Here is a 19,222-nt window from a genome sequence, read left to right on the forward strand (position 1 = left end):
CCTCCGTGCTGCCCCCTCCCTCTTGCCTCTCTGGGGGAGGAAGAGAAGGGAACGAGACCCAGCAGCGGCGTCCACCAAGCTTGCAAGGCTCCTCCGTGCTGCCCCCTCCCTCCTGCCTCTCTGGGGGAGGAAGAGAAGCTTTTCCATCGGCTGAGCGATTCATAGCTAAAGGATACCACCATATTGAGACTGTAAGTCCATCGCTGGTCGGCTCGAATCGCTTTCGGACATAGCTGCTGTTACAGAGTTTCCATCAGCCACCTCCTCGAGATATCATCTTTATGGTCATCCTTCCCCGGCGAAGATACCACCAGTTGCCGGCGAGGATTCCTCCAGGGGCCGGAGCAAGCTGCTGGGCCGCGGGCCAACTGGCCAAATCGAGCCGAAGAGAGACGGTCCCTTGCCGGGTGGCTTCGACCTGCGGCCTAACCATCTGGACTTGTTTGTCTCCCTCGGCCGCTGGGCCAACTAGGCTTTCCACCTTTGCCTATTCTGCCCGGGCCCTACTGCCTTTCCATCTGGCCCTCACCACCGGCCAAGCGGCGGCCCCCCCATCTGAGTTGACCGCCACCGTGTCGACCACCTCCGGAGGTCCATCCGCTAATTTACATCAAACGTCAGCTATTTACATCTGAATCATAGCACTTTACTAACTGCCAGTCTCCTGACCACTGTGTACATTTTGCGAACATTGCACGGTATAATCCGTCCTACCTCTGCTGCTAATGTGGTAATAAGACCATAATATAGCGCTTAGTGGCGCCTGTTTCGTAGCCAACTGTTTGCACTTTACCAACTGTGGCACTTTACCCCTCCCAACTCCTCCTGCCGCACTTTAGTCGTATAGAGGGCCAAATATTTTCTGTTGAGGCTGTTGCACTTTAATATCTTGTTGCACTTTAAAAACCTTGCAACTTTCGGCCTGTTTCCAATCTCCCCTTTTTGGGCAAAGTCATGGAAAGCGTGGTGGCCTCACAACTCCAGGTATTCTTGAGAGACACGGATTATCTGGATCCGGCACAGTCTGGTTTCAGACCGGGGCATGGTACCGAGACGGTCTTGGTCGCCTTAGTGGATGATCTGCGCCGGGAGCTAGACAGGGGGAGTGTGTCCCTGTTGGTGCTCCTGGACCTCTCAGCGGCCTTCGATACCGTCGACCACGGTATCCTTCTGGGGCGCCTTGCGGAAATGGGTCTTGGAGGCATTGCTTTGCGGTGGCTCCGGTCATTTCTGGAGGGTCGCACCCAGAAGGTGTCATTGGGGGACTCCTGTTCCGCACCACAACCTTTGACTTGTGGGGTGCCACAGGGTTCCATACTGTCCCCCATGCTGTTTAACATCTACATGAAGCCGCTGGGTGAGATCATCCGGAGTTTCGGGGTGCGGTGTCATCTGTACGCAGATGATGTCCAACTCTGTCACTCCTTCCCACCTGCTACTAAGGAGGCTGTCGAGGTCCTGAACCGGTGCCTGGCCGCTGTAACGGTCTGGATGAGGGCGAACAAACTGAAACTAAATCCAGACAAGACAGAGGTACTCCTGGTCAGTCGCAAGGCCAAACGGGATATAGGGTTACAGCCTGTGCTGGACGGGGTCGCACTCCCCTTGAAGGCGCAGGTTCGCAGCTTGGGTGTGACCCTGGACTCATCGTTGAGCCTGGATCCCCAGGTTTCAGCGGTGACCAGGGGAGCATTTGCACAGCTTAGGCTTGTGCGCCAGCTGCGCCCGTATCTCGGGAAGTCTGACTTGGCCACGGTGGTACACGCTCTTGTCACATCCCGCCTGGATTACTGCAACGCTCTCTACGTGGGGCTGCCCTTGAAGACGGCCCGGAAGCTTCAGCTGGTTCAGCGTGCGGCAGCCATGTTACTAACTGGAGCGGGTAGCAGGGAGCACACAACGCCCTTGTTGTCCCAGCTCCACTGGCTGCCGATTTGCTACCGGACCCAATTCAAGGTGCTGGTCTTGGCCTACAAAGCCCTAAACGGTTCCGGCCCAAAATACCTTTCTGACCGCATCTTGGCCTACGAGCCCACGAGGACCTTGAGATCGTCTGGGGAGGCCCTTCTCTCGATCCCGCCTGCATCACAGGCACGGCTGGCGGGGACGAGGGAGAGGGCCTTCTCGGTGGTGGCCCCCCGGCTGTGGAACACTCTCCCGGCACACATCAGACAGGCGCCCTCCCTCATTTCCTTTCGAAAAAGCCTTAAGACCTGGCTGTTCGAGAGGGCATTTAATTAAGTGCTAAGCAACAACATTACGGTAATGAGAACTGGAATGGTATAAGGAAAATGAGACTGGCTATGATTCTACTAAGAGACGAAGCGGATTTTTATGTAGTTTGTATTTGTTGTATAGTCATATGTTGTTGATACTGGCCTCTGTAACTGTCTTTTTATGTGTACTGTACACCGCCATGAGTCGCCCGTAAGGGCTGAGAATGGCGGTCAATAAGTGCATCTAATAAATAAATAAATAATAAATAAATAAAATAAATAAGTTTGGTCCTGATCAGTCATTGGATGAGGTTAACAGCGGTCTCAGAATGTGTGTGATGGTACTGCAAGTCCCAACATCCATGGTTCATCCTCCTCCAAACTGCAGTAGGATGTAGAGTGGGTCATGGGGGCTCTGTGTGCCCAGTTTGGTCTGTATTGGTAATTTTCTGACTCAGCCCCCTCTGGCCTTTTCCTTTCCTCTCTTTGTCATCTCGGAATCTTGGAATTGAGGCTGGCCAATCAGAGACCATATGCAAATTTCCTTCTGTCATGTCTCCGTTTCTGTCATGAACCCTTTTCTCCACCAGGGGCTCCTGTAAAGCTGGCCAATCAGAGACCATATGCAAATAGCACCACAGTGGCAGCCAATCCGAATCTTGGAACTTTCAGGCTGGCCAATCAGAATGCTGGCACATACACCGCCACATTTTTGTCCTCCACGCGCTGCCCGGGTTATTTGAGAAAGGAATTGTGTATCACGGTTGGTCTTTATCAGTTATGTATATGGCATACAGTGGTCTCAGGAAGTTAGTGAAGTGTTTAGATAGGTTGGTCAAAATGAGAGGCCATACGACTCTGTTATCCCTGGGTTTCATCTTATCCTCTAGTATAACAGGTCTTGGAACACTGGAAGCTTTAGTACTAGCCTTATGAATCACATATTCAGGATAGCCCTTGTCTCTAAACTGATTTTGCAGTATTTCCATGTTATGTTTGAAGTCCTGTGGTAAGGTGCAGTTACGTTTGATTCTTAGCATCTGTGCGTATGGTAGATTATTTTTGAGGGGTATGCTGTGATAATTATTGTAATGTAGAAATGCATTTCTGTCTGAGGGTTCTGTCTGTTGAAATCAAGACCTTTGATAAAATTGTCTGTGATAAAATCTTTTTGAAACGCATTCCCAACAAGGATAGATACAAAAACTTTTTTTCCAGCACTGATTGGCAAATTCTCAAGGAATTAGCTAATGACAAGAATATTGTGTGGAAACCGGCAGATAAGGGGGGTGCCATTGTTGCCATGAACACTTTTGAGCCTACATAGCTATCATGGTCATTCTAAAGATGATGGCTTAAACGACACCCCAGAACCATCAGACCTAATCACCTTTGATTAGGATCCTCCAGATATATTCTATCCCCTAGAGTCCAAACTCAAGTTTCCAACTACGACCAATGTCCATAGCACCAACAATGGCAAGTCTGGCATGAAAACTTTGTCCTTACCTATGGCTAGGATTGTAAATCCTAAGAATGACTGTATCCAGCAAAATCTAACTGACATTGTGCCCATAGGTGAAGGCAATTGATTTTTAAAAAATCTCCTGCCATCAGATTCCTCTCTTGAAATGTTGCTGGATAGAAAACCAACCCTGGCTTTATTTCTTATCTGAAGAATGTTGACATCATATTACTGCAGGAAACATGGGCATCTGTCGATATAAATCTTGATGGCTACCTACCACATTGTTTTAGGGCTGCTAGAGCTGAAAAATATGGATGCCTATCTTCTTTGCCTTGGTCTTCTCATGAAAAGAAAGTCATCTTCAACCTCAGCAAGATGGAGTGGATAAGGGATTAGAGGACATCCAACCCCATATTGGGAAACAAGTCATCCAGGAATACCTGGCTGCTCTAAATGAGTTCAAGTCCCCAGGGCCAGATCAACTACACCCAAGAGTATTGAAGGAACTAGAGAAAGTCATTTCGGAACCATTGGCAATCATCTTTGAGAGTTCTTGGAGAACGGGAGAAGTTCCAGCAGGGCCAATGTGGTCCCAATCTTCAAGAAGGGAAAAAAGGATGACCCAAACAATTGCCAGGCAAGATTCTGGAAAAGATTGTCAAGGAAGTGCTCTGGCAACACTTAGAAACAAATGCGGTCATCGTTAATAGTCAACATGGATTTATCAAAAACAAGTCATACCAGACTAATCTGATCTCTTTTTTTGATAGAGTTACAAGCTGGGTAGATGCGGGGAATGCCGTGGATGTAGCGTACCTGGATTTCAGTAAGGCCTTTGACAGGGTCCCCCATGACCTTCTGGCAAACAAACTAGTGCAATGTGGCTAGGCAAAACTACGCTTAGGTGGATCTGTAATTTGTTAAATGGATGAACCCAGAGGGTGCTCAACAATGCTTCCTCTTCATCCTGGAAAGAAGTGACGAGCGGAGTGCCACAGGGTTCCGTCCTGGGCCCTGTCCTGTTCAACATCTTTATTAATGACTTAGATGAAGGGTTAGAAGGCATGATCATCAAATTTGCAGACAACACAATATTGGGAAAGATAGCCAATACTCCAGAAGACGGAAGCAGAATTCAAAACAATACTAACGGATTAGAGAAATTGGCAAAAACTAACAAAATGAAGTTCAACAGTGACAAATGCAAGATATTCCACTTAGGCAGAAAAAATGAAATGCAAAGATACAGAATGGGGGACGCTTGGCTCGAGAGCCATACATATGAAAAAGATCTTGGAGTCCTCGTGGACAACAAGTTAAACATGAGCCAACAATGTCATGTAGCGGCAAAAAAGCCAATGGGATTTTGGCTTGCATCAGTAGGAGCATAGTGTCTATATCTAGGGAAGTAATGCTGCCTCAGAGCATCCCGAGCTCTGAGGATTACCTGGGAAGGAATCCCACTGGAGCATTGCAGTGCACCCAAATACCTGGGAGTCACTCTGGACCGTGCTCTGCCTGAATATCAAGCAAAAAAATGGGTGCTAGAAACAATATCATACGAAAGCTGACTGGCACAACTTGGGGATCACAACCAGACACAGTGAAGACGTCTGCCCTTGTGCTATGCTGCTGAGTATGCATGCCCAGTGTGGAACACATCTCACCATGCTAAAGCAGTATATGTGGCTCTTAATGAGACATGCCGCATTATCACGGGTTGTCTGCGCCCTACACCACTGGAGAAATTACACTGTTTAGTCAGTATTGCACCACCTGACATCCGCCGGGAAGAAGCAGCCAATAGTGAAAGGACCAAGGCAGTGACATCTCCAGCTCATCCCTTGTTTGGGTATCAGCCAGCACGTCAATGACTTAAATCAAGAAATCGTTTTCTAAGATCTACAGAGACACTCACTGGAACACCTCAGCAAGCGAGAGTCCAAAAGTGGCAGGCTCAAATCTAGAATCTCAACCAATGGCTGATACCAAATGAGAGACTCCCCCCCGGACACACAGACGACTGGGCGACTTGGAAGGCGCTGAACAGACTGCGCTCTGGCACCACAAGATGCAGAGCCAATCTTAAGAAATGGGACTACAAAGTGGAATCCACGACATGCGAGTGTGGAGAAGAGCAAACCACTGACCACCTGCTGCAATGCAACCTGAGCCCTGCTACATGCACAATGGAGGACCATCTTGCGGCAAAACCAAAGGCACTCCAAGTCGCCAGCTACTGGTCAAAGGACATTTAATCAACTACCAAGCTTGCAAATTTTGTGTTTTGTCTGTTTGTTTTGTTCTGTTAGAAATGTAATACAATTGTCTTGTTGCTCCTGACACGATAAAGAAATAAACGCTACCCCTCTATTCTGCCTTGGTTACACCACACCTGGAATATTGTGTCCAATTCTGGGCACCACAATTCAAGAGAGATATTGACAAGCTGGAATGTGTCCAGAGGAGGGCAACTAAAATGATCAAGGGTTTGGAGAACAGGCCCTATGAGGAGCGGCTTAAAGAGCTGCTGAAGAAGAGAAGGCTGAGAGGAGATATGATAGCCATGTATAAATATGTGAGAGGAAGTCACAGGGATGAGGGAGCAAGCTTGTTTTCAGCTTCCCTGGAAACTAGGACGTGGAACAATGGCTTCAAACCTTGTGGGTTTTTTGGGGCTATATGGCCATGTTCTAGAGGCATTTCTCCTGACGTTTTGCCTGCATCTATGGCAAGCATCCTCAGAGGTGAGGTCTGCTGGAGCTGGGAAAAAAGGGGTTTATATATCTGTGGAATGACCAGGGTGAGACAAAGGGCTTTTGTAAGTTGGGCTAGGTGTGAATCTTTCAACTGACCAACTTGATTAGCATACAATGGGCTGACTGTGCCTGGAGCAAACTCTTCTTGAAAGGTGATTAGATGTCCCTGCCTGTTTTTCTCTCTGCTGTTTTTGCTGTTGCAATTTTAGAATTTTTAAATAAAGCCTTCGACAATACAATGGCTTCAAACTACAAGAAAGATTCCATCTAAACATGAGGAAGAACTTCCTGACTGTGAGAGCTGTTCAGCAGTGGAACTCTCTGCCCCGGGGTGTGGTGGAGGCTCCTTCTTTGGGGGCTTTTAAACAGAGGCTGGATGACCATCCGTCAGGGATGCTTTGAATGCAATATACCTGCTTCTTGGCAGGGGGTTGGACTGGATGGCCCATGAGATCTCTTTCAACTCTATGATTCTATGATTCTTTCTGGTGGTCTAGCTACCTTTGTTTCTAGACACATTGATTGTACACCTCTCCCAAGCTGCTCCCTTTACTTCAAGTAATTGATCTCCACTTTGGGAAAAGCTCTTACACCAGGAGTTAGGAATTATGGGAACTGATGTCCAAAACATCGGAAGGAGCAGAGATTGAGAAACACTAGCTTAGACTTACCACAAATCATTCATGACTTAAAGTCCCACAACAAGTGAAGACTGTCATTATCTCATCGTAAAGCACCAAGATAGAATCCTCCCTATCAGCAGATCTCGTCATGAGGAAGCTCAAAGCAGACTTATAGATTGCAGTGCCAGAGAGTCTGTTTAGAAACCAATTTGTCCCACATTTCCAATTTTTATTTGTACTCCATGAAGAGGTGCCCCTTTAAGGCATAGTGATGTGTGTTTCCCATTCCTGTGCTCAGGGGACTTTGCCCAATCATCAGCCTCTTCAGTTTGAAGAATCGGCCTTCCTGCTTTGCCGTCTTCTTCTGCAGAATGTTTTTATTTATGAGCAATTACTCTGTTTTTCTCAAAATGTAAACTACAGAGAGCAACAGTGTATTTTAGGGAAGGAGGAAGAGGTGAGTGGAGATAACTTGCTCGTTTAACACCATGCCTCAAAAATACCCTTTGAATTTGCTTGGCAATCCTACCCAAACTATTCACCATTTGTGCAAATCACTAAGAAATTACATGATGCAACAAAATTTGAAAAAGATTCTGTTCTTCAATTAACAGTGTTATTCCTATTTAATTATGCAGCACTTACTTTGAAAGTAGTTGTTATACTCCAGAAGCTTTATTTTTGTGGTGGCCACAAACCATGTTAAACTGGTTGAGACTCTATGGCAGCAGTTCTCAATCTGTGGGTCCCCAGATGTTTTGACCTTCAACTCCCAGAAATCCTAACAGCTGGTAAACTGGCTGGGATTTCTGGGAGTTGTAGGCCAAAACTCCTGGGGGACGCACAGGTTGAGAACCACTGCTATATGAGATATACATTGAAAAACTTTAGCAAAATGTTCTGCAGGATATCCCGCAAAAACAAAGTTTTTAAAAGTTTATTAAACTTTTTTTGCATTTTTAATGAGAGACCCAATTAGGAAATGACATTTATAATCCAAGAACAAAATCGTGTTACAAAGGCCCCTTCCACATAGCTGTGTAAAATCTACAATGAACTGGATTATATGGCAGTGAGGATTCAGATGATCCCATTCAAAGCAGATATTGTGGGTTATCTGCTTTGATATTCTGGCCTTGATATTTTGTGTATCAAGGCCAATATATTGATAATAGCCAATATATTCTGACATCATGGCTGTGTGAAAGGGCCCATGGTATATTGTTAAGTATCCATATTGGGCCAGATTAATGGAAGCAAATTGTGTCTTTTAACTTTACTGTGTTTTAACACTGTCATGGTCGGGGGAGGTGGGAATCATCAACAGATTTGAAGAATTGTTTATGATAAAATGGCTGTGTTGCTAGTCTTATCAAAATCAAATTTTTATTGCAGTATTGCAAGAGTTCAGTGTTCAGTATTCAAATCCAGATTCTTCTGTAATGGAGATATATAAAATTATGCAGGCTTGTACTTGAAATTTAAGTCTAACTATTTGCTGCCTTTGATGCATTTTGCAGTTTCTAAAATGTTTGTTCCACAGGAATGTGTTGTTCTTGTGTACCTTTATTCAATAGTGTATTTGCATGTGCATTGGGAGCATCAAAAAGTGAATTAGCATAGAGTTTTGACCTTATAGGTATATTGATACAGTATATGGAAGCTGAGTTTATGAAAATTGGTTGTGGTTGTATTTATCAGACAAGGATCTATCTATCTATCTATCTATCTATCTATCTATCTAAATGTTTAAAATAACAAACTTCTGCTGGAACACTGCACAAAAACTATAGATACACACACAGGCTTCCCACCAGTGATGCTACTGCTAAATTCTACTGGTTTTAGTGTTGTCTCGCTTCTGTAGTAAAGTTGTCGAACTCTTTGATGTTGGACTTGGTTGCTGTTTGAATATTTTTAGCAGTATGATACTTCTCGTGTGATCAGAATAATTTTGCTAATTCAAATCTAGTGGTTGAAATATAATCTATATATTATTGAGGTATTTGAAAACATTGTTTTGAAGCCTCAGTACAAAATAATCGCTAAATAACAATTTGTATTGTCAGGTAAAAACTAGGGATTTTTTCTTTATGTCTTTGTCATTTTATATTTGGTGGTGTATTAAGGGGTGTGCAGTTTTTTCATTAGTCATCAAATTTGTTGAATTTGTACTTGCGACGTGATAAGTCGACGAGGGGGTCTCTCGCCATTAGGAAAGGGAAGCAGCAGGGAAAAAGCAGAGTTTGCTGTGAAAGAGACAGAGAAATCACAGAATTCTGGGAAATGTAGTTTGGGAAGGCAAGGAGCCCTATGCCAGAGAATTCAAAAGGCCCTGCCCTAAACTATATTTCCCAGAATGCTGCTCCGCATCAGAAAGCTCCAGTCAGGAGAGGGAAGAGATTTTTCCCTCCGTAGCAGCAGCCAGTCAGAATTCCAATAAATTGTTGAATCTGCACAGAGGAGGACTGATTGATTCTTCTAGTAAGTAAATCTCTGTGCTGGGCTGTGAAGAAATGCTTAAATTGAAGTTCTGTTGCTTAATATGAGAGCATTTAATGAGCTAGCTGTTGTGGCTTAAAAAAACATTTTTGTCAAAAGTTAAAAAAAATTACTAAAATCAGTAGATGTATGAATATTTCTGAAAGTTGGGGGAAATGATTCCCTGTTACCTCATGTCATTGTATAAGAAAATTCAGGGAGATGGCTCTTGTAGTTTAAAAAAATGTTATTTATTAAACTGTTGAAAATTCCACAAAGATACATGTATAAATGAAATGTTCTAAAACTTAATGGGCTAACAGTGGTAAATGTATTCTACCATTGTAACAAGTTTCACCCCAATAGCTATAAAATGAGGAAGAATCCCCTGAATTTTCCCCACTTGCACAATTACTGTAACGAAAAAATAACAAAATTTCATTACTTTTGTACTAACGAAATTTTTACTAATGATTCTTTAGAAACAAAACACCAGTTTTGTAATAACCATTGAAACATTTTTTGTTGATTGCACAGCCCTAGTTAGAACATTTAGTGTTGAAGGAGATGAGTGTTTAGAAGGAATGAAAGAAATATTGATGAAAGACATTTTAAATGTAAGTGTAGTTTAATTTTAAATAACGTATGCAATTCAATCTGCATGGATTTGCATTTTTTAAAAGAACAGCCTTGAATTCTGCTATTAAGTCTAATTAAAGTAAAGCCGCCTTGAGTTGCCTTCAGACTGGAGAAAAACGGGTTAGAAATATCGCAAATAAATAAAATAAAGTAGAAGCATTGAATCAGTGAGATTTACATTTGTGTTGACTCACCAGTTGGCTATTGATTGAATGGGTCTACTCTATGTGGTCATAACTAACAAAATTTCACGCAGACTGGGTCAGCAGGTTGTATAATTTCTTTGAGTGGAAAGAAGTTTATGTGATCCTTCCATCTATCTCTCCTTCCTAGCTTTTGAAACAATAAATATCCCCTTTTTAAAGTAGTTGTTTTCCCCCAGTACTAACCAATTTATCATAATCCAAAGTTTTAGTCTTCATTGTGACATGGATTACCCTTTGATCTAAATTGGATTGTTTCCCAAACATTCCAATGAGGTGAAGGCAGAATGTTGTCCGAAAATAACACTTCGCCAAAAAATGTAATTGGTGAGTGAATATCCAGTCAACACATTAATTTTTCATCTCATTTGGGGGCTACATTTTATGTTAACATTTGCCATAGGGATGATTTTTAAATTAACAATGAAAAGAATGAATGGCCTGACTTTAGCCTCAAAGCAAATATTGACTCTGGTTTGTAGAAAGGTGGACTTTGGGCTCGAGGTGAACAACTGACATCCCTAACATGGAAGGAGAAGCATCGACTGGAGCTCCAAAACCCACCCAAGAATCCATAATTAAAGAAGAGGTATGTATTATTTTGGGGAAAGGGGGATGTTTTTCAAAACAGTTTATTATGTTCAAGTGGTGGTCGGCATATTAGCATATCCCTTAGTAACTCTCTGCAAATGAAATATTCCCATTGGCTCAAATATAAAAAGGCCAGCTTTATATGATTTTGCAAAACCATTTTTCTTTGCCTTGCATTATTGTTGTGTGCCTTGAGGTTGTTTTCGACTTACGGCATTCCTATGGTGATCCTATTGTGTGTGTGTTTTTTTTAATGGCCTCAGAGTGTGTGACACCCTGGTGTCACCCAGTGGGTTTCTATGGCTGAGCGGAGATTCTGCCCTAGTTTTTGTGTGGTTTTTCTTGGTCAGGATGGGAGATTGGATAAAGGCAGTTCTTCTGTTCAGTTCATTAACTGTGTGGAAGTAATTCGATATTTTTGGGAAATTAAGCATAAGGATCGATGAAGTCCTGGCAGAAGCGTTTTACAATATATGTGTGCTATGGTATTACTTAAACTTGAATCAAGACATCAATCGCAAACAGAGTTAGGAATGTGCCCTCTGGAATGCAGTTTGTAAACAATGCATTCACTCTAAAACTAATGGAATTAGGGTATTCCAGATCATGTCAGAGTAAATACGTAAAAGAGGAACATCATAGCTTCCATCACCTCTAGCATTTCTGATATCTAGTGTGTATGGCAGAAACTTACAGAATCAGAAAGTGAATTTCTTAAAAAGGAAAAGGGAGAGAAGATTCTAGCAGCATCTTTATGTTTTAGAATTCATATTTTAGAATTCATGGATGCGATTGAATGCAATTTTCCTGCTTCTTAGCAAGGGGTTGGATCGAATGGCCCATGAGGTCTCTTCCAACTCTATGATTCTATGATATTAATCCATTTTCTCAGATGCACAGATAGAGACATGGAAAAGCTCCAGTATTCCAAATCTTGTAGTGAGCCTTCACAAGTAGAAAGTGCTGTTTTGTTCAAAAACTTGAGAAGATTTGGTTAAGCCTAAAGAATGGGTTGGGTAGGAATCACATGGGCCTCCAAGTGTTGCTGAATTGCAACTTGCAGCATTCTTCACCACTTGGAATCTGTCAATTCCTGGAAGGCCAAATGATCCTTGTAGGGAGCCCTAAGCTCTCCAAATGGCCATTAACACGCTGTGTTTTTTACTATGGTCATTCTGGGTGAGGCTGGTAGAAGCTGTAGGTCATAACATCTGGAAGATCAAAACATCTGAAAACATCCCCCACCTTTTTGTTATAATATCCCACTCTCTTTTAATACTACTTAGAAAAGAGATTTATTTTATCAGATATGCTGGACAACGTGGAGCTACATTAGTAGGCAGTATTCCAGTATTTTTCAGAGGAGCTAGTTCATCATCTATAACAGTGTTTCTCAACCTGGGGGTCGGGAACCCTTAGGGGGTCGTGAGAGGGTTTCAGGGGGGTCGCCGAAGACCATTATAAAACACGTACTTCTGATGGTCTTAGGAACCCTTTTGGCAGAGAAGGCTGAATATCTCTATGCCTGTCCTTCTCTTTCTTTTTGGTGTTGTGAATGACAACTCCCAAAATGCAGAAACAGTCCCCTCAACCCCACTAGTAATCAATGTTGGCCATGTAGGTAGTGTGTTGAGTTTGGTGCATATCCCTTATGGGCTGGGTTCAGAGTGCTCTTTGATTGTAGATTAACTATAAATCCCAACAACTTCAACTCCCAAATGTCAAGGTCTATTTTCCCCAAGCTCCACAGTGTTCACATTTGGGCATATTGGCGTTCTGTTCCATAGTTGGTGGAGTTGAGAATGCTCTTTGATTGTAGGTTAACTATAAATCCCAGCAACTACAACTCCCAAATGACAAAACCATTTCCCCAACCTCACCAGTATTCAAATTTGGGCATATCATTTGTGCCAAATGTGGTCCAGTGAATGAAAATACATCCTGCATATTTACATTACGATTCACAACAGTAGCAAAATTACAGTTTTGAAGTAGCAACAAAAATAATGTTATGGTTGGGGGTCACTAAAACATGAGGAACTGTATTCAGGGGTCCCAGCATTAGGAAGGCTGGGAAACACTAATCTATAATGTTGTTTAAGCATGTGTCTCACTTCCTCTCAGTTGGTGTTCTTGGCCATTTGGATGCATGTTGCACTTCCTGCCTTTTCTAGTATGTCCGATGGCCCACATTATTTCTAGTTTACCTGTCAGTTCCCTCAAATGAACCAGTTGTCCTTTGACTGTTCTGAGAAATCTTCTGTGACTAGTTGGGGTAATGATTTGCTATTGATGTCATAACACTGCGTGGGGGTCACAATCTAGTTCTAGTTCTTTATTCTGGCCATGTAACATTCCAAATATGTTGTTGCTCAATCTTCACTGGTATACTCTGATGTGGCAAACACTTATTTTTTAAAAAGAGCATCCATAGATACCTGGCGATGTTTAGGTTGGAAAATGTATATGCATCATATCTGGGTATGGCAGAAATGGAATCATAGAATCATAGAGTTGGAAGAGACCTCTTGGGCCATCCAGTCCAACCCCCTGCCAAGAAGCAGGAATATTGCATTCAAAGCACCCCTGACAGATGGCCATCTAGCCTCTGTTTAAAAACCTCCACCACACTCCGGGGCAGAGAGTTCCACTGCTGAACGGCTCTCACAGTCAGGAAGTTCTTCCTCATGGAGTTTGATTGTTCTCCCTTAGTCGTTAAAAATAGCTTTTCTAAATCGATTTAAAACACATCCTAATTTCTTGGAGTCTTGATTCTGCTTTAGGTCTGCCCATCGCCTGTTTGCCTGAAGAAAATATTTAACAATATAAATATTGTAATTCAAAAATATTTCAATAAATAAAACAGCTCTTGCTTTTTTTCCACTGCACTTCTAATGTGCCTCTCATTAGGACTTCTTACATATAGATGTACCCAAAGACACCGTACAATCTTATATATACCTACTTGGAAGCAGGCCCCACTATGATCAGTCAGATTTGCTCCCTAGCAAGAGTGCATGGGGTTAGGGCCTTAAAATCCCACTTCCTTGCTTTTCCTCTCACACTGATTTCTGCTATTGCTACTTGCTGTGTTTTTGTTCTTTTTCTCTCTTTGTAGCTGGGATTTCTCTCCTAAAGTCACAAATGATGCCTCTGGCTATGTGATCGTCTTCTGTTCTCTGGCCAGGTTTGCACTGTCAATCATAATACATGTATATGACATTCCCTGGGATCTCATTCAAGGTTCTGCTCTGTAGGGGCCATTAGGAAGCCACAGTAAGTAGGCATATAGCATACCAGTCTGGTGACTGATCACATTATATTTGGATCCAAAGTATAACCACTGTCACTATTTACAGAACTATACAGGAGTAGGGCCTTCCTGAAATAAACTACTGTGCAAATAAGGATTGTGGAGTGAAATTTTTTGCTCTAAAGTCCACCCAGATTAGGACACATGTTTTGTTTGGGGAGCAGCTACACTTTTCAGTGCCCATTTGAACTCGAAATCCTCTGCTGTGGGAGACAGGGTTTGCATCCTTTCCATTGAGCTTCCCCTGGCAGGCAAGGACTTTTCCATTCATGCAGGCCTTTGGCGCATAGGCTACTGTGCTGTAGAACAGAAAATATTCTTTTTGCTTTATATTGCATTATTGCCAGTCACCTTTGAGTGCCTTTTAGCAGAAAGCCAGGGTGCAAATTAGAGCAATATATAAATAAAGTTGACATAACAGAAGGGTTTATTTAGGGAACTAAACTTTCAGGAAAAGGACTAGTGTGTTGGATTCCCTTTTCCACCAGCTTTCCTGTCTATCAACAGCAAATGTACATATGGATTGTTTCTTTCCTTCCGCCTCCTCCCAACTAACACTGATTCCAGCTATGTTTCCTACTGTGTTTCTCACTTTTATTCTTCTTTTTCAGTCTACTTCAGTTAGTTACAAATTAAGCTCTTCTGTTCTGGCAGAAATGTAAATTTCAGTCAGGCATGAATGAACAGATACGATGCATTTGCTTATAAAAGTTGAATCACGAAACAACTATATTAGTAATAATTAAGCATGGTAATATATATATATATATAATATTATAATGTAATACAATATAATACTACTACTACTAATATATTATAATTATATATTTATATTACATGTAATATTACTAATAATATTACAGTATAATTGATATAGTACAATATTTAAAACTGATATTGCACTATGTTAATAATATATTGTATGTATATATACTTTGTTAGCCACTCTGAGTCCCCTTTGGGGTGAGAAGGGCAGCATATAAATGTCGTAAATAATAAATAAATAAATGGTACTCCTTAGAGGTCTGCTGAGATTTAGGTATATGCATGGACAAACCATATCTTTTTCTCATATTTAGTCATAACTGTATCCCGTTCCTGCATTCTTTTTTTGATACTTAGATATTAGCATTCATATTCATGCAAAGCTTTTCTAATATAAGGTGTTCTACCAAATTTTCTGTAATAGTTTTCCCAGTTTAGTATGCAGATTTTTGTAACATGCATAGGTGAAGATGCTTTATCACATATAACCTCAGTGCATGGGCAAAAGTATGGCCCTCTGCACCCTGTCCAGAGAGGGACTTAGGCATACAGTATGTAAGATGCACTTACATTATGTATAAGCCACTAACAAGATGCCAGCCATTATCTCTGAGCTAAAACTACACTGAAAAAAGTCAGAGAAGTCCACAGTCTGAAGGATGATTATGTTCTTGTCATATTTTACTGTGGGGAGTTTAAATTGAGTTAGTTCATACACGAATGTATTACAAGTGAAGTTTCTTCCAATTCATTTAGGTCAAACAGATGGAGCATTTCAGTTTTGTCACCAAGTGAATTAAAATAATTTCATACTATTTCTTCTTGTTTGGAAGAAGAAAGCTCAATTTAGTGAGTCATTCTGTATCTAGTTCACATTGTACAAATATCTCACTTTCCCTCTTTACTTATCAGCAAGCAAAAGTTTAGTGCTGCCCATAAAAAACTGAGCTGTAAAACAAACTCCACTAGCGATAACCTTTTAACATGTTTGTTCTAAATGTTGTAAGTTCAGTCTCATACTTTCTTAAAGTCATGTTTGCAAAAATTTCTCTTTGAAATATTTTATTGAACACATGCACATTGTCTGTATATGTTTAAATAAAAAATAACAAAAAAACAGATAAAAAACAAAAATAGCCAAAGGCTATTTTTAAACCAATAAACTAAAACTAACACTTGTACACATAAACTGCATGTCTCTATGATGACTATAACCTTTATCAGTGTACTTCCATTAAATGTAATTTTGGTTACACCGTTCCTTTAAACATTGGTGAGAACGAGAGGCAGGGCCTTCTCAGTGGTGGCCCCCCGGCTGTAGAATTCCCTCCCCAGCGACATCAGGCAGGCCCCATTTCTTCCGATTTTCAGAAAAAAGTCGAAGACATGGCTCTGTTCTCAAGCTTTTGAAGAATAAGCTATTACAGTTTCTACACAGTCTGAATAAGGATTATGAGCAAAGATTATGGATGAATGGCACCACAAACTCTATATGTTTTAATCTGTTATTATTCTATGTGTTTATTTGCTTGACTGTTTTAATTGTTTTAGTTGACGAGACATATATTATGATTATGTTTTAAACGGCATTAAATCTTGCTGGAGTTGTAAGCCGCCTTGAATCACCCTACAGGGATGAGAAAGGTGGGGTTAAAATGGAAGCAAATAATAAATAACATTCATCTACTATCAAGCAAAACCTAAAATCAGTAAGTTCCCCCATCTTTGTCTCACAAAAGGAAGACCACGCAACACTTTTTTGCAGGCATTCTTTATTCAGAGCTTCAAGATATCACCTTCTTCACAATTAGTTCTTACAATTTGTGATGCAGAAATAGTTAGATATCTTCCCATTTGGGTGTGGGTGGATGTTGCAACACTCACAATCTTCATCTTTCATAGCCAACTCATTGTCTAGTTTATGACCAAAATGTTGGACTAGGTAAGACTTCACAGTTTCTAAGTTTAAGTTCTTACTACCGATGGCTTCTGTTTTCCACACTGCCTACAGTAATGCTAATAGTAATGTGGGTGGGGTTTTTTTGGGGGGGGAGGGAATGCTTCTGTTCATGATCAGCATTTTACAGACATAGCTTTTGATCTTTAATTGATTTTTCTCTATTTAAAAGACAATTACTGAGAGAAAATGGGTGAAGCTCAATCAGACCACTTACCTTGATCCCACCGGTAAAACAAGGTAAGCCCTTATTTCGAATGCATCATTTCATGACCTATTAAAGAACCTGTTTTGTGAACCAGTAGATTTCAAACTGTATTCTGGGGAACTCTGGTGAACCCTTGGGCTCCAATGCATTTCTCAGGTCCAATCAATGGTAACTGATAGATTTTTTGCATATGCCTTCCCATTTTTTGCATATGCCAGCCCATTTTTCACTGCCATACACAACCACAAGAGGTTGTGGGCTGTGTTCTAGGATATGATCTCAGTTTGTATAGGATGGGAGTGAAATACAATAGCTTGTGACTGCCAAAACAACTACTTACCAAAAGAGCTCAGTAGAAAAATGAAATATTTCCTAGCTATGCAAGCAGTTATTTCTATAGGCAAAAGGCTTGTGCATCTCTGTTTAAAAAATATTGTTCCTCATATTTTTCTTGCTTTTTGGGGGCCCTTCCAGACAGGCCCTATATCTGATCCCAGGTTTTCTGTTTATCCCAGGTTATCTGGCAGTGCGGACTCATATAATCCAGTTTAAAGCAGAAACCTAGGATCAGATCCTGGGATATAGATCCTGTCTGGAAGGACCCTGGGATTCTTTGAAATTAGAGAAGCTGGTGTGTAAGATGTATAATGGGCAGAGAAGAGGCCTTTTGTCTTGACTAATAAAGGCAAAACTGGGAAGTGGGAAGGGACTAAGTCCTACATGTTTGCCTAAATTTCATAATATATAAAGATTGTAAGATTTTGAATCTGCTGAATTTAGGTTGAAATTAGTATGTGATGTTTATTTCTTTACAATGCAGTCACTCTTGTGAGAGCTTTATACTTCTATAAAATACCTTTTGTTCTGAAGGAGAGATTATTTCAGAAAAGTCAGGAAGTGTTTCTCAGTTATGGAATGTATGCACTTCATCTAACATTTTTCTTCTTCCCATTTCCTCCATTTTGATAGAATATGGGAAACTGTGAAGCGTACTACCAGAAGAGAGGGCATCTCTGCTGATGGTAAGCTAATTGTTGGTTCATTAGCGTAAAAACCAACAAACAAATCTCAGTCACCAGTAAATATTAAATTTCCTAAATAAATTACTCTAAAAAAACCCAGGGTATACATTAGAAAGTTCTGCAACAAAACCGTCTGGAATGGTCTATGTACTTCAGTGTTTACTGTAACACGCACATTTCCTAATTACTTAAATGATTCAGATGATGATAGTATGTTTCCATTTCATATAATCATTACAAAGGTTAACAACACCTAGCAATAACATGTATCAGCACAGGACCCCTGTCTGTCAAGCTTTTCCCTTCATCAACTCTCCCTTGACAGACCGCAGCAAGAGAGGGAAGGCAAGTAGGATCTTTCCCATCTTCTCTGTTAGAAGTCTGCTAATGTTTTCCCCTCTTCTGTTGGAACCGATTCTGTTACTGCTGGTCATTTTTAGAACTTTTAACTTTAAGAACCTGAGTTTCGTTTCCTTTCCTTTCCCCATCCCTTTTTCCTTTTGTGTTGTGCCTTCTAGACTTTAAGCCAGGGGTCCTCGAACTTTTTAAACAGAGGGCCAGGTCACAGTCCCTCAAACTATTGGAGGGCTGGATTATTATTTGAAAAAAACATGAATGAATTCCTATGCACACCACACATATCTTATTTGTAGTGCAAAAAACACTTTAAAACAACACAATAATTAAAATGAAGAACAGTTTTAACAAATATAAAATTATTAGTATTTCAATGGAAAGTGTGGGCCTACTTTTGGCTGATGAGATAGGATTGTTGTTGTTGTTGTTGTGCACTTTCAAATAGTTTCAGACTTAGGTTGACCCTGAGTGAGGGCCGGGTAAATGAGCTTGGAGGGCCGTATCCGGCCCCCCGGGCCTTAGTTTGAGGACCCCTGCTTTAAGCAAAAGTGCAAGGGCTCTTATTAACTCATTTAAAAAAAAAATGTTATGAGACTCTTTGGAACTGAGTGAGGGAATAA

At 41.3% G+C, this 19,222-nt stretch overlaps 2 protein-coding genes across 6 annotated transcripts in view; one reads left to right on the forward strand and one right to left on the reverse strand.

Moving 5' to 3' along the window:
- The window catches only part of CDC123 (cell division cycle 123), a 350,374-nt gene that overhangs the window by 71,090 nt on the left and 260,062 nt on the right, over positions 1-19,222 (reverse strand). The window lies entirely within an intron of this gene.
- The window catches only part of NUDT5 (nudix hydrolase 5), a 57,209-nt gene that overhangs the window by 3,334 nt on the left and 34,653 nt on the right, over positions 1-19,222 (forward strand). For 4 of the 5 annotated variants that reach the window (XM_060778274.2, XM_060778277.2, XM_067468874.1 and 1 more), the window contains exons 2-4: positions 10,872-10,978; positions 17,188-17,255; positions 18,193-18,245. In XM_060778274.2, coding sequence (XP_060634257.2) covers positions 10,916-10,978; positions 17,188-17,255; positions 18,193-18,245 — 184 coding nt within the window. In that variant the 5' untranslated portion in view covers positions 10,872-10,915. Of the gene's footprint in view, positions 1-7,435; positions 7,524-10,871; positions 10,979-17,187; positions 17,256-18,192; positions 18,246-19,222 lie in introns of those variants that run through there. The other variant, XM_060778276.2, reaches the window with a different exon arrangement.

This window comes from Anolis sagrei, chromosome 5, assembly GCF_037176765.1.
Source record: "Anolis sagrei isolate rAnoSag1 chromosome 5, rAnoSag1.mat, whole genome shotgun sequence".
In the NCBI taxonomy this organism is placed as follows: domain Eukaryota; kingdom Metazoa; phylum Chordata; class Lepidosauria; order Squamata; family Dactyloidae; genus Anolis; species Anolis sagrei.